The following is a 15,607-nucleotide window of genomic DNA, read 5'->3' as shown; positions in this document are numbered from 1 at the left end:
AATATTGCATAGAAGGAAATAAAAAAATAAACAACAAAAAAATAATTTACTATTTTTACAATTAAATGATATTTCTTTTTGTTATATTAGCTAATTTCTCTCCATCAATTTCAATTTTATTGATTGCGATGGTACAGAAATTAAATGTAAAATTAATTTTACTTGATTCTTATTTATACATTCTATTTTAAATGATTTAATTAACTGCAATTTTTAAAATAAAATCATATCATCAAATATGTTTATCAATTCTTAATATATAATATATAATTTATTAATATATAATTATTTACGCACCTCTGCTAATGCAAGCGATATTTGTATTTCTGCCAGTTTTCGACCAATACAACTTCTAGCGCCTAAAGCGAATGGTAAACTTGCATGTGGATGTACTACGCCTTGATAAATACCTTTTTGCGTTCTAATCCATCTTTCTGGACGGAATTCATTTGGTTGTGGAAAATTCGCAGCATCGCGACCGCTCGAATAAAGTGATAAAACAAGCAATTCCTATAATAAAATATAATATGACTTTATAATATAATTTATAATACAATCTTTATAATATATAATGACTTTTAATTTCTTTTTCATTGTTTATTAATATGTTTATAACAAATAAAATATAATATAAATTCATTTACCCCTTTTGGCACAAAGTAATTACCAATCACACTATCTACCGGTAAATACCTAGATATAAATGGAGCTATAGGATATAATCGAAGAGATTCTTTGATTATACCTTTTAATAATGGTAATCTTAATATATCTTTTTGAGGAAGATCTTTTAAGTGTTTAAATAATTCTTCTTGTTTTTCAGGATGATTACATAACAACAATAATACCCACTGCAAAGTTGTCGCCGTCTAAATATAAAATACAAAATTAATTTTTTTAATTATTTACAAATAAATAATATAAATAAATATATAAGTATTTAATTTTTGACATTTAATTTAATTTTATTAAGTTTTCTATTTTATTTATTTTAAATTTAAATAAAATTTATAATATATTTATAATATATATATAATATATATAATTTGAATTATAATTGAATATTATATATATATTATAATTTGAATTTGTTTCAAATTCAAATAATTATTTTTATAAATTTCAAATATAAATTCTTGTTTCATAAAATAGTTACACTCTAACCGTATCACCAGCTGCTAAAATAAAATCGGTAACAATGCAGATTGCGTCTTCGGCTCGAATACCTTCATCCATCATTTTCTTTAATAAACCGTTACCACCTAATTTAGCCATTTCTGGTACCAACATTCGAACAATTTCGAAAGCTGTATCAGCAGATGCAACAAATTTTTTCCAAACAGGTAAATGTAAATTCATAGCTAATTTAACTGGTATTATAGATAATTTAGCTGAATATTCAAATATTTCGTGCAATGTTTCTGCCAATATTTCGAAATCTCGGGACAATTGATGTTTGTAAGAATACCAATACGATCCCATTAACGTGGCCATCATAGCTGTAAAATAAAAATGTGTTTCTATGGACTATTTATTATTACATTTTTTGGTATTGAAATAAATTATTATGTATATATTATATTATACCCTCTATAGACCACTGATAAAGTTGAACTTGTAAATTCGATATAATGTTATTGGTCTTAATCTGTTTTTGCCATTTTTGTTTAAGTTCTATGGCTACTTCTTGACATGGTGCAATCATTAAATTTGTTGGATCTGGTAATAACATTACTTTGTTTAAAATCTTACGGAAATATATCCATTCTTCGCCATTCCTATCATAACATGAAAATATATAAAAAATCAAACAAGTTTAAATTTTTTTCATTTAAACTATAAATATATTTTTGTATTTTATAGAAAAATATTTAGTTAATATACATGAATAGCAAACCGCGACGACATTTCCGTATCTCATTGTAAAGTGTCCAAGCTTCTGGTAGGAAGTGTTTTGGTGTTGATCCTTCAAGTCGAAAAATTCTACGAAATTCATGAATTGAATTTACAAAAATTGCCGTGGTTGGTCCTATACGTTCTTTGTAAACAGGACCCAGTTCTTTGTGTCTTTTATCAACGTACTCATGTTGTTTTTTTGGACCCCCAGATAAAATGAATGAAAAAAGTGTTCCAAACACAGGAATTCCTCGCGGTTCTGGCATTTCCTGTAAAATACTTCCGCTAGTTGCTACTGCTACAGTACCATAATTTCTATCACGTAATTTCTCCGTGATTTCTATCTTCGATCGATTCCCGCCATCTGTGGATTTCGAGATATCGGATAAATCATCGATTCTTGATGTCTGCGATGCGCCTGCGTAACCGCAACCAGGTACATTATATTTCAACGCGATGACATTGCTGGAAAGACTTACGGATTTGCCGCTTTTCAAAATATTTTGCGCAAGATTCATTTTCTTAATTCATAAATGATTCTTCCTTATCTACCATTAATGTGAATTTAAATGATAAGCACAAGAAACACCAATGATACCGATATTAGTTTACATTCAAAACACGTTACAAGTTTATATTAAATTTGAAACTTTTATTTTGCAAACGAATCGTTTTTTGTTCAATCTCAGACATAACTTCATTGAAAAATAAATCGTTTAATACCTCTTGTTTTCTCTTTCTGGTGTCATGCTTGATAACTTAAATTCAATCCAATGATAACACTGGTGATAGTTCAAAATAATGATATAATTTTTTTTATGATTATATTAATATTAATATTAATCCATATATTTTTTGTAATAACATAACCATTATAATTTTCTCACAGTAAATACAGTCATATTTTTCAGTGATATCTTTATATACATATTAATTATTATGATTTCTAATCATAACCAGAAATATAATAGAAAATGTTGAATTAGAAAGAGACGAATTTATAGAAAAATGTTCAAGTTACACGCCGATTATAAAACACTGGTATACACGTGAAGAAGAAGATCGAATACCGTTTACTATGCCGTTATCTAGAAGCCATTTACCCCTCCGCTGCAGGTTTCCACTTTCTTTCATGAGAATTCCTTCGTTTCATGATTCACTATATTCTTATTTTCAATTAATTATAATAACATCAATATTAACGTAATATCGAGCGATTAATGTAAATTGTTCGTAATATTTGTTATTATTTGAATAATAATTCACAATTATTTTATAATATAAATTGTATACTAAATAGATAATTGAGACGCTACTAATATTAGAGAAATAATTTTTGCATATATATATGTATATACTAATAAAGAATAGTAATAGTATTAGTATTTTTTGGAAATATCTATATATAATTCTTATACATCAATTATAAATTTATAATCAAACAAGAATTATAATAAAATGTAATTAAAAAAGATTGAAATTGTATTATATACTTATATATTTATGCAATTCTTTCTGTATAACATTTATTTAACTTTTTATAAATTCATTAATTTTATATTCACTGAAACTTATTTTTAATTGTTATCATTAAATTTTTTAAAAATATAATTGATATTTTTAACCCCTTTTTTGCAAATATCATATTTATATTTATTGATTTTTATTAAATTCATATTCATTATTTGAAATAAAATTATAAAACTCTAAATTAAAACTTTTTTATGAGTTTCATTACTGTTCAATTTTTTAATTACTGATAAACACTAATAAATTCACGAATTAATCGTGGTTATCTCGTATCCATGACGTCCGACTACTGGTCTCTGTTTAACAGTTTCGAAGATATTTAAATCTCCTGCTGAAATTTCTTATAGAGTGGGGATCACGTATAAGATTCTAAGAATAAAGAATTATGAGCTATATAAAATTTCATTCAAATATAGAAATAAATTTAATATTAATATAATAATATATATCTATTTTATAATTATTATTACTTGTAAAGCAATAACTATGATTTTATATCTATTTTTAACATATTGTTTAAAATAAGAATATTAAATAACAATCTTTTATATTTTTGTTATAATTTTTCTAAAATATTCAAAAAATCAAGAATTTTTTACGAAATATTAGTTAAAATTAATTTTATTTTTTTTTTTTATTAAATGTTTTATAAAACATTAATAATTTCTTGTATTTTTATGTTTTGAAATTTCAATTTTTTTTCAGAAAAATATTTTTTTTTTTCTTAATTTAGAATTATAAAATAATTTTTTACACTAAACTATAATATTTTTAAGTCATCAATAAATAATATTAATAAATAATAAATAAAATTTTTCTTCTATAAGTTTTCTATTCGCAAAGTTGAATAATATCAGAAAACTTTGAATAAAATGATAGCATTTATAAATAATATATCCATATTTTAAATTCACTAATAAAATAGATCACTAAAACTCATTGATTCTTTAATATCATAATGTTTTACATAATGCATTTTTATATAAATATTTTTACATAATATATTATATTTTATATAATACACATTAATTTCTCAATAATATTCTTTAGGGAAGAAATAATATTTATGCATATGATATATTAGATATAAATCAAAAATTGTTTTCAATCATATGCAATTATAGAAAGAATATTAATTAAAAAAAATTAATATAGGAATTAAGGAATATTATTATGAAGTATGAATATAATTAAAATATATTGCAATTATTATAAGAATTATTAAATAATTTTTTGGTAATAATTTAACAATGTCTACTGTAAATAAAAAAAAATTAATTATTAAAAATTTATTTTTAAAAAATTTTTTAAAAACATTTTTCATTTTTTAAATTGATTCTCTAAAAATACATATTATATATACATGAAAATCAACAAGAGAAGCTAAAATAGGTACATAGATCACATTTTTTATCAGATCTGAAGATCAACAAATTCTAAAATGAAGTACGATAGTCGAATAAAGAAACGTGTTTACCAGAGAATGTAAAGTATTTTTTTCTTTGCAGATTGGTGGAGCTGTCTGGTCAACGACCGTGAAAAAATTCGCGTATTCAACGATACAACAGGATACGAGTAAATTTAATCGAAAACGATTATATGTTTGAAGATTTCCGATCAATAATTTACATAATAGCCCGACCGATAAACATGCCATTATCGACGAACGTGAAACATTTATTTAATTAAAAATTATAATATTGAAAGTATACATAACAATATATGTAAGTAAACATTATGAAATTAAAGAATTCAAAAAATATTTTAGTATTAAATTTTAATATTTTTAATTAATAATTAAAAATTATTTGAACAACAGCAATATTTAAACAACATAGTACTTAACAATAGTATTAATTAATAAAATATAGCTTTATTTTAATTAAAATGAAAAGTAAATATTAGGAAATATATATATATATATATACATATATATTAAAAATTATCTTCAAATCACTTGAATTATATAAAATGAATATCCTGTTTTATTAAAAAATAATCCAATTTTATTGAAAAATAATTTAAATATAAATATATTTTATCAAACAAATATAATCATAGTTATTTTGTAATTTTATAAAAATAAAATAATCAATTTTTTGATTATTCAAAAATAATTAAAATATAATTGAAAATTTTTATGGAACATTAAAATTATTATCATCTTCTATTAAAAAATTATTATTTTAAAAACCAATGAGTATTATTAAAATTGCTATTTAATTAAATTTAAAAAAAAAAAATTTTTAACATTTTAAAAAATATATCAATACATGCATACATACATACGTACATACGTTCATACATACGTACATACATACACATAAAATATGTTAAATTACAAATATTTTATTATATAAATTTTAATATTGAAAATAAATTCAAATTAAATAATATTATAAAATATAATTTCTTTTCACAAATATTCAAAATATTTTCTTATCATATGTCGAATTTAAAAAGCAGAATAGTCAGAGATGACTTTTTACTTTAGAGCACTCTGCCGTCAAATGCCTGAGGAAGTACAACTTACTTACTTGATAGTAGTGTAGTAATACAACTACGACAAATCTTTGCGTACCTGAATCTTTAGTGAGTTGTTGGCTATCATCCCTTTTTTTTTACTACGATGGATACCGATGTTGAATCCTGTTTGAAAGATTGGAACGACCTAGCACAAGATTACAAGGAATTAGAAGTAAGATAATTTTTTGTTAATCCTGGGTACTGATGTTGTCGATGATTAACACGTTGGACCATTTTCTGTGAGGTTAAGTGTATTTTTTATTTATCCATACTCGTAATTGGTATATGAAAAGTTTAATTATTTTTAATATATTATAAAACTTAAATGTTTTTTTTTTTATATATCTTTCCGTATGAGTTTAAAATATTATCTTATATAAAACATTTGTTTTTTTTCGTTATTTTTTGTTATTTTTCATTCTTCAATCAATATATTCTGAACAAATTTTTCCATATTATACAAATTATTTTAAAAATTATTTGAATAACAGTACTATTTAAACAACATAATACTTAAACAATAGCAATATTTAATTTTTTAACAGACATTAAACAAAGAATATCTTGCAAAATTAGAAGAAGTAGTTGAACTTCAAACAAAATGTTTGAAAGGAATTTCTCACCAAACATACCGAATGAGTGTAATATCAAAGTCACTCAAACAGTAAGTAATTAATTTAAAAGCATATATATTTTATTTTCAATACATAAATAAATGTATTATGTTTATATATTTAATTTCAGATTACATGCGTGCGAAACACAAAAAGGATTAAACAAAGAAATGACAAAACGAGAGCAACAATTACATGAAATAGAACAAACTTTACCGAAACCAAATGGCACATATCTTCAAATTATTTTAGGCAATGTTAATGTTTCCATATTAAATAAAAGTGATAAGTAAGAATAATATCATTGTAGAAATAATTTATCTAAAAGGTAATATATTATAAAATATATTTTTTAATAATTCATTTATATTTTAGATTCAAATATAAAGATGAATATGAAAAATTTAAATTAGTTCTTTCAGTAATTGGTTTTATTTTATCTGTATTAAATCTAGTAACTAATATCAGGTAATATATTATTTATTTTTGTAGAATATAAAAAAATATATTTATAATAATTGATAATATATATTACAGAACTTTGGAACTTAGTTTCATGTTCCTTTTAGTTTGGTATTATTGTACGTTGACAATAAGGGAAAGTATATTAAAAGTAAATGGTTCAAGAATAAAAGGTTGGTGGAGATTTCATCATTTCCTTTCAACTGTAGTATCTGGTGTTTTATTAGTATGGCCTAACACAGGGCCATGGTATGCATTTAGACAACAATTTCTATGGTTCAATGCTTATATCAGTATGTTATTTATTCAAGCTTATGTTAAAAATTTTTTTTTAACAACAATTTTAAGTACATTCATTTATAGGTGTAGTACAGTCTCTACAATTCTGCTATCAACGAGGTGTTTTATATCGCTTGAAAGCATTAGGTGAAAGACATAATATGGATATTACCATTGAAGGTTTTCATTCATGGATGTGGCGTGGATTATCGTTTTTATTACCGTTCCTTTTTGTTGGATATATGTTTCAGTTGTACAACGCATATATCTTGTATACATTAATATCCCATTCAGAAGCTACATGGCATGTTTCAGTCCTCAGTGGAATGTTTTTGGTATTATTTCTAGGTAATACAATAACAACAATTATGGTAATTCGTCAAAAATTAAGAGAACGTGTAAAATATCATTTTCCTGGAGTATTTGCTTCTAAATTTGAACGTAAGAAAGATTCAAATGGAGAAAAAAATATGAAAAAACAAAATTAATGAGAAATTTGTTGTGAGGCGAGTATGATAAACAATTTAATAAAATACAAAATAAATGTTTCATGAATAAAAAATAATTTAAAAGTGAGAAAAAAAATACAAATGTTAAAAAGAGGGGAAAAAATTATAAAAAATACAAATAACACAGATAATAAATTAATTCAAAGAATATAGACTAAAAGTAAATAAAATATCTTAAAATTCTTTCTTCCATAGGTTGACATATTTCTCTCATTACATATTACATATATAAATATTATTTTTATCAAGCACAAGATCCATTTAATGTGTACTAGCTTGTTGCAATATGAAAATGAATTCTTTGGAAATATTCTTTTTGTATTCCTTTTCATATCTTGATAAAAATTTTTCACTTTACCTATATTACCCAATATTTATTTTTGTAAGTACTAACATAATATATCAAAATTGTGCGTGTTTATTGTTAAGTTTTTTAAAATAAAACTAAAATTTAGATATTATTTAGAGTACTCATGTAGAAATAAATTAAAAATTTTCTCCATATATAATTCTTAATTAACTGATTGTTTAAAATGTTATATCTCACAGTTACTGATACATAAATCTATTGAATTGAAATTTAAACTTATATTTAAAAAATAATAATAAATAAATTTTGGTCATCATAAAATATATTTTATATATATATTAAGAAAAAGAAAACGAAATTTAATAATTTCATATGTAAAATTGCATTTACATAAGAGTATATGTATATTCGTACATATATATGCTTATTATTATATATTACAATATATAATAATAGATAATTAAATTAAATTAAATTAAATTAATATAATTCACGCACACTCGTATTTTTTTACTCACACTATTAAAACTTATAATTTTTATGCATGGCGATTTATAAATTTATGTAATATAACTCTTATTTCTTCTTAATATATATTATATCTTCTTAATATTTATTAAATTATATATGTAAATAAATATTACTTAATATTAAATAAAATAATAAATTATTAACATTATAAAGGGGCATATGTGCTTGAGTGCATGCATTTTGTGTTTGTTTTTTTTTCTATTGGTGCTACTAAAAATGTAAAAAATAGAATAAACATTTATTACATTACAAGTTTTTACAATATATAGCAGAATTATATTTTTAAATGAATTTATTAATATTTTTTTATTGTTTATTAAGTACGAAAATATTAAACTTATCTATAAAAAAAATAATTTATTGTAAAAAAATATTATGAAGTTATATATACAATCTATTATGAAGTTATTTTTTTAACATTTATTGCGATTGTTATAAATTTATAATATGTTTTTATTATACATTCAAAGAAAATACATGTATATATATATATATATAAAATCGTAGTATACTTATTATTATCATTAAAATTTGCATTTTATAGACATGATATTGCAATTTTTCTTAGTCATTGCATTATATAAATAAAAATATATAAGTGCTGATATCCAAATATATAATACTTTAAAGTAGATAAGCAGTCACAACACTGGAAAACCGTTAGTCGTAATATGTCTATTCATATATACTCTATGCTATCGATATTAAGTTATCGTTAAAAATAGTTAAATAATATTTTTTTTTTTTTAAAATGCCTGTAAAAGTATCGTGGCCAGTCGCAATAGCTATTATTCATCCGAATATTGGAGGATGGGCTGGAAGCTACTTTTCTAGAAAAAATATCAAACCTTGGTATGAGGTAATTAAATCGATTAATCATAATATAATTTAAAAATTATAAATAGTTTAAAAATTATAAATAATAAATTTAACAAAAGAATTATTTCGATACAGAAAGCATAAAAATTCTGAATTATATTAAAAAATAATATTTTTGTATTGTTAATTGTATTGTAATAAAATAATATGTAATAATTTGATTTTATTGATCATATTGATTAAATTTTATTATATTTGTCTTAATTATCTATTATAAAAATTTTAATAAATATTAAATTTAAATAAATTTAATTCCTGAGTTTTATTTTATCAAGTTTAAAAAAAAATCTTATGTATTTATAAAACTTAATAATAATATAAGATAACAATAATATCATTATTAAAAAAATTAAATTAATATTACTATTGTTTTTATAATAAAATAAATTATTTGTGTTGTATTATTTATGATATGTTATAATAAATACTTTTTAACCATTAATTGATTATATTAAAATTGTTTTTAAATATAATTAGATTTAATAAAATAATAAACTTTTTGAATGATACTTAATAGTCTTTGAAAAAACCAACTTGGACTCCACCAAATTGGTTATTTGCTCCAATCTGGACAACTCTATATTGCACAATAGGATATTCTTCATATTTAATATGGAGAGATGGTGATGGTTTTAGAAAAGCAATATTACCTCTTTCTATTTATGGAACTAATTTAATATTAAACTGGTCTTGGTCACCATTATTTTTTGGGTTACACAAGATAAAATGGGTATTTTGATATAAATAAGTATATCTTTTTTTTTTAATTACATTTCTAATCCTCTTATATTTTTAGGCTCTGTATGAAATTGTTTTATTGTGGGGAAGTACTGCAGCAATGGGTGTGGCATTTTATAATGTAAATCCATATGCTGGTTGTTTGATTATTCCATATTTAGCTTGGACTACTCTTGCTACAGCATTAAATTATACAATTTACAAGAATAACAAACCAAGCATTGAAGCAAGTGCAAATGAAAAAAAAGAATAATATATTTGATACTTCTGTACCAAATAATATTAATGTAGATCATCTAATAAAAATAATATTTTACTTTTTTTTTACAGTTATTATATCATTATTATTTAATAAGAAACTATCTTGCATTGAATGCACAATGCTATTAGTATAGACATATTTATTGTTTGATATGAAATAAAGGTTAGTTAATCAACCATACGTACATTACAATATATATATAATATAATATATATATTATATATATATAATTATAATTCATTATTTGTATTCATTAATAAATCATATAAAGAAACTTGTACAGAATCACTTTCATACTCTTTCATGGAGTAATCTACCCTATTCTGTGTAACAAAATTTACTATATATGTAATTTTAAATTTATTTCTACAATGTAATCTTCGTAATATGATCATAATGATCAATGAATTAACAGTTTTTATACAGAATAGGGCAGAATATCTTACAGAAAAGAGATATTGAGAATGGTATGGATTTGGGCGGGTCACTGCAGTCTGTTGCCAATTTTCACAAGCGCTATGTTGGATCTGTTGCATAAATGTAGCCTTGTTGTTGAAGTACATATAAACGTTTCTCAACAGCATCTTTATCTATAAATGAAACAAATGAAACAAATGATGCGCATGTATATGTATATTATTTTTTTTTGATTTAAAATATGATGTTAAATAAAAAAAAAAATTAATTCTAAAGTAAAGAATTCTAACATTTTTTGGTAAAAAAAAAAAATAAATTACATTTAATAAGGAGAGCTCTATCTTGACTATGGCTGACATGTTGTGATAAAGAATGCAGTAATATCTGTGCTGTGTGATATCGTTGAAAACATTCTGCAGGATTACCAAACAATTCATCTAATGCTGCTGATTGACACTATTAAATAAAAAAATAGTTTAGAAATAAATACATTTAACTTATCTATAAAAAAAAAATTAATCATATACTTACCATTTGAATGGCATGATTATAAAGAATCTTATCTGCAGTAGCTCCTGTCTGATGAAGAAGCCCTACACTATTGAGCTGTTTACATTCTGTGAGGCACGTTCTGAATTTTTCATTCATTGTATTCACAACTGAAATATAATTATTTTTAATATTATTATATGTCATATATAATAATTATTAACAAATGAAAATTACCTTCTTTTACACTGGCAGTTGGCTGTAATCTGCCAGCCTTAAGTTGTTGTGTTGCTAGACTTAATCCAGAACTAAGCCACTGAAGAGCTCTAACAAGTAAAATTACTTGTTCTGCTCTTCTTCTTGTTGCAGCAGTGCTTGCTTGTTCAATACCACCCAAAGGTGCACCTAAAGGTCCTGCTCTTGTCCTTGCTACTTCACATACACATTCGCATAATGCAACAACAAAATTTAACTTTGCTAATATTTCGTTGTGTTCCCGCTCTAAAAGCGTTTCTTCTGGAAGTTCGGGTGCAATAAATGTCAATGGTCGATCATCTGTTATTGTAGGATTTACTTCTGGTAGAAGATTTTGAAAATTACCCGCTTCTACAAATACATTTAATAAATAAGTATAAATTATATTAACGAATTTAATATAAAATATTTATTATTATAGTTATTTATATTATAATTATATATATTATTTCTATTATATTTATTATTATAATAACTTAGAAATATATAATTATCTACCAGATATTTCAGGAAGAGTAACTGCTCTTGTACCAAAAGGAATAACTGGTGAATGCCTCAATGTGTTATTATTATCCTGAAATGCTCTTGATGTAGGAGAACCTAACACTGCTAATGGTCCTGTTAACAGTGGTGAGGATGCACTATTATTTCCAGTTGAACGCCGTAATGGTGACGTTCCACTCGAAGTATGTGAATGCCTTGCAACAGGACTAACTTGCCATGTATTTGGCGGTGGAGGTGTTTCACTCAATCTAAAAATAATCAGTTTGATAATAATGATAATAAATAATAAATAATGATATATATTATTTTATAAAATCATAATTATAAAATAATATAAAATAAAATATATAAAAATATAAAACAATCTATATCAATATAATATTTATATACCTTCTACTGGGTGGTGTACCAATTACAAATTGAACACTAGGTGGACTAAGAGAGCCAATATCAGGAGCATGACTTCTATGAGTATCCACACTACGTTTCATGCTTATTGGTTGCGAGCGTGGAACAACACTGCTTCCTGATCTTATATTAGTAGAAGGAGATGATGGTTGTGCAATACTTCTTTGTGATGGAACAGGAATTGGCTCCGAAATAGGAAGAAAACATGGTCGTGGTGGACTCACTGCCTCTCTACTAGCTTGTTTAATATACCTAATTAATTAATAATAATATTACATATATAATAATGATAAAAATATATTTGTAGAGTATTATTGTGTTATTATTAAAATACATACTTTACTTGTTGCGTATTAGGATTATTGTCTGTGTCACTACTGAGATCACTTGGTACAAGCACAAAGTCATCTTCAGGACTAGAACACGGACTAGTTGTTTCTGGTTCTGATCTTATAACTGTAGTTCCTTCTTGAATTGTTAATGTTCCTGGAGAAGCAGGGAGTTCAGCAGGAACTGGACTGGGACTTTCTCTAGAACCTTGAAGGAAAGGATGTCCAAAAAATTCATCAAAGGGCATACGATCTCTAGCATTACGTCTTAATAAACCCATTAGGAGATCTGATAGTTCAGGTGAAGTTCCAGGAGGAATTCTAAAATATAAGAAATTAAAACATAATAAAACTAATACAGTTTTTTTTTCATGATAAAAATATGATACATATATTGTAACATACTTAGGTCCAAGATTTGCATTTTTTTCATAAAATAATTTTAAAGCTTGAGGTGTGTGAGCTTGAAATGGAGCTTTCCCAGTAAGACACTGAAAAACTATTGTTCCTAAAGACCAAAGATCTGCTTTTGCATCATATTGAAGTGACATTATAACTTCTGGTGCCATATACATTGGTGATCCACACAATGTTGCAGCCATTACACCATCTTGTAAAAATCTTGCAAAACCAAAATCCGCTGGAAAATTAAATAACATGCTTTAAAAATTTTCATTTTTTAATAACAAAAAAATAATATGCTGTATTGTTATTTTAATAATTTTTAAATATATCTTCAATAGATCTTTAAATTAAAAAGAAAATGAATAAATATTTACCAATTTTTAATGTTATTTGATGTGGTTGTGGACAAGCTTTACCACAATTATGACTGAGTAAAATATTTTGTGGTTTAAGATCTCTGTGGACTACACCTTTGGCATGTAGTGCTTTCATTGCACCTGCTAATTGTTTTAAAAATACTCTAATAGTATCTTCAGAAAGAGTGCCTTTTGCTAAAAAAAATTAATAAAAAATGAAATAGATTAAATACAATTGCTTTAATAGATATTAAAATTTTAGAAATTAAATATTCTAATAATATATTTTTTAGAAAACATACCACTTAAATAATCAGCTAAATCTCCACCATTACAATACTCCATAACGAGGAAGACATTATAATTAGACTCCTAAACAATAAATTCATAATAAACAAAAAATTATATCAATATTAATTATTATTTAATATTTATATAAATATTTTATTTTTATTAATGTCAATATTACATATTAATTTTTATTATACTAACCTTACAATCCAACAATGCAACAACATTTTCATGATGTAATTCTGTTAATTCCTAAAACATAATATTAAGTAAAGAATTAAATGTATTATATAATTATTAAAATAAAAAAATATTGAAATATTGAAACAATATATGAATTAAAGTAACGTAACATTTTTATCATATTAGAGATGATTCTTATTTTTTCTAAAAAATTTACATATTAAATTATCATAAAATATAAATTATAATATAAATTATAATAATATATATATATATATACTATATATATTATCATTATAATTTGTTTTATTAATAATTAATATTATAATGATATAATTATTATTAATTGATTATTAATGAATATAAAATGAAAATTTATATAATAAATTTATATAAATAAATAAATATGCATTTACAATTTATTATTTTAGGTAAATAATATATAAAAAAAATTCTGTTTTATACATTAAATAAAAACAATTTTTTGTATATGTAACGTAAACAGTGACATTTTTCTTATTATAAAATAAATACAATACAATTTCTATTTAGAAATATAGAAAAATATCAGCTTCAAACCTTCAGAATCTTAATTTCTTTTCCAAGCAGATTCTGTGATTTCGCCAAACTTTTTTTCGTGATACTTTTGATTGCCACTACAAAATTTGGTTTCTAAAAAAAAAAGAAATATATATAACTCCCATAATCAATATTTGAATGAATAATTTTTGGTAATTTTATCAGTGATCATATTTGTTTCCATAAAAAAAGAAGAAAAAACAGACTCACTTTACGATGTCTACCTCTGAAGACCACAGCGAATGCGCCGTGGCCTATCAGATCTTTCGTATTGTATTCGTAATCGCCGACAATTTCCATTCTTGATCGTAATTTTTCGGCGATCGAGGATTTTTCATCGATCTTCGACAAGCAAGGTCAACAGTTTATAAACATAGCACAGGCAAGGAAGATGCATTGCCTACGGAGAGATCGATACGCGTTATAAGAAATTTTGCGCTCCGTAGAATTTTCGTATGGTATAGTTATTTTTCTGCAGCAATGCTTTTAGCAACATAAATAACATCGATCTACATTGTGTCCACTCTTATAAATCACATCGATCATTAACTCGTACCACGACACTGATGGTCGAGTATATCGAAAATACAAAACACAATGGAATACGCACTCAGTTCACAGTTACCTTCGCAAAATGTCAGACAATCGCGCATAGAGGTCGTGTTAATTCATAGGCATGTGACTATTCTATCAGGTGCCCGTAACTCGTAACCTAAAATTTCTTTAAATTTGTTCATAAAAGAATATAAAATTTTATACAAGTTATAACATCACCAAAAATATTTTTTTTATTTTATTTTTTAAAAAATTTAAAGAAAAATATACAATGATATGAAAAAAATTTCATATGAAAAT

The 15,607-nt window shown here is 23.6% G+C and overlaps 4 protein-coding genes across 6 annotated transcripts; 2 read left to right on the top strand and 2 right to left on the bottom strand.

Annotated features, from left to right (window-relative positions):
- Positions 1-90: 90 nt before the first annotated feature.
- Positions 91-3,123, bottom strand: LOC122712384 (cytochrome P450 315a1, mitochondrial). Of its 2 annotated transcripts, none has more exons than XM_043932005.1 (6): positions 1,885-2,521; positions 1,588-1,778; positions 1,165-1,499; positions 645-869; positions 298-510; positions 91-204 (listed from the first exon to the last, which is right to left on the bottom strand). In XM_043932005.1, exons 1-6 carry the CDS (start codon positions 2,412-2,414, stop codon positions 91-93), a joined length of 1,608 nt encoding a protein of 535 aa, XP_043787940.1. In that variant the 5' UTR covers positions 2,415-2,521. The 2 variants fall into 2 exon arrangements, with proteins under 2 accessions (XP_043787940.1, XP_043787941.1); XM_043932006.1 differs by adding an exon at positions 2,967-3,123 and having other exon boundaries at positions 175-510; positions 1,885-2,260.
- Positions 3,124-5,952: 2,829 nt separating this feature from the next.
- LOC122712385 (transmembrane protein 120 homolog) lies at positions 5,953-7,888 on the top strand. 2 transcript variants are annotated; one of them, XM_043932007.1, is made up of 6 exons: positions 5,953-6,124; positions 6,498-6,616; positions 6,697-6,855; positions 6,942-7,034; positions 7,104-7,321; positions 7,392-7,888. In XM_043932007.1, the coding sequence occupies exons 1-6, from the start codon at positions 6,056-6,058 to the stop codon at positions 7,793-7,795; spliced, it is 1,062 nt and encodes a 353-aa protein (XP_043787942.1). In that variant the 5' UTR covers positions 5,953-6,055; the 3' UTR covers positions 7,796-7,888. The 2 variants fall into 2 exon arrangements, with proteins under 2 accessions (XP_043787942.1, XP_043787944.1); XM_043932009.1 differs by having other exon boundaries at positions 5,995-6,196.
- Positions 7,889-9,206: 1,318 nt separating this feature from the next.
- On the top strand, positions 9,207-10,597 carry LOC122712393 (translocator protein). The gene is made up of 3 exons (XM_043932027.1): positions 9,207-9,516; positions 10,054-10,266; positions 10,333-10,597. The coding sequence occupies exons 1-3, from the start codon at positions 9,409-9,411 to the stop codon at positions 10,525-10,527; spliced, it is 516 nt and encodes a 171-aa protein (XP_043787962.1). The 5' UTR covers positions 9,207-9,408; the 3' UTR covers positions 10,528-10,597.
- Positions 10,598-10,649: 52 nt separating this feature from the next.
- Positions 10,650-15,380, bottom strand: LOC122712392 (serine/threonine-protein kinase unc-51). Its single transcript, XM_043932026.1, has 13 exons — positions 14,963-15,380; positions 14,753-14,845; positions 14,192-14,242; positions 14,002-14,071; positions 13,718-13,894; positions 13,344-13,578; positions 12,948-13,259; positions 12,592-12,861; positions 12,196-12,449; positions 11,680-12,048; positions 11,485-11,612; positions 11,274-11,409; positions 10,650-11,126 (listed from the first exon to the last, which is right to left on the bottom strand). Exons 1-13 carry the CDS (start codon positions 15,050-15,052, stop codon positions 11,053-11,055), a joined length of 2,259 nt encoding a protein of 752 aa, XP_043787961.1. The 5' UTR covers positions 15,053-15,380; the 3' UTR covers positions 10,650-11,052.
- Between the last annotated feature and the right edge of the window lie 227 nt (positions 15,381-15,607).

Source organism: Apis laboriosa, unplaced genomic scaffold (assembly GCF_014066325.1).
Source record: "Apis laboriosa isolate Shangri-la unplaced genomic scaffold, ASM1406632v1 scaffold1_cov151, whole genome shotgun sequence".
Taxonomy (NCBI): domain Eukaryota; kingdom Metazoa; phylum Arthropoda; class Insecta; order Hymenoptera; family Apidae; genus Apis; species Apis laboriosa.
This window is presented reverse-complemented; position numbering and strand designations above follow the sequence as displayed.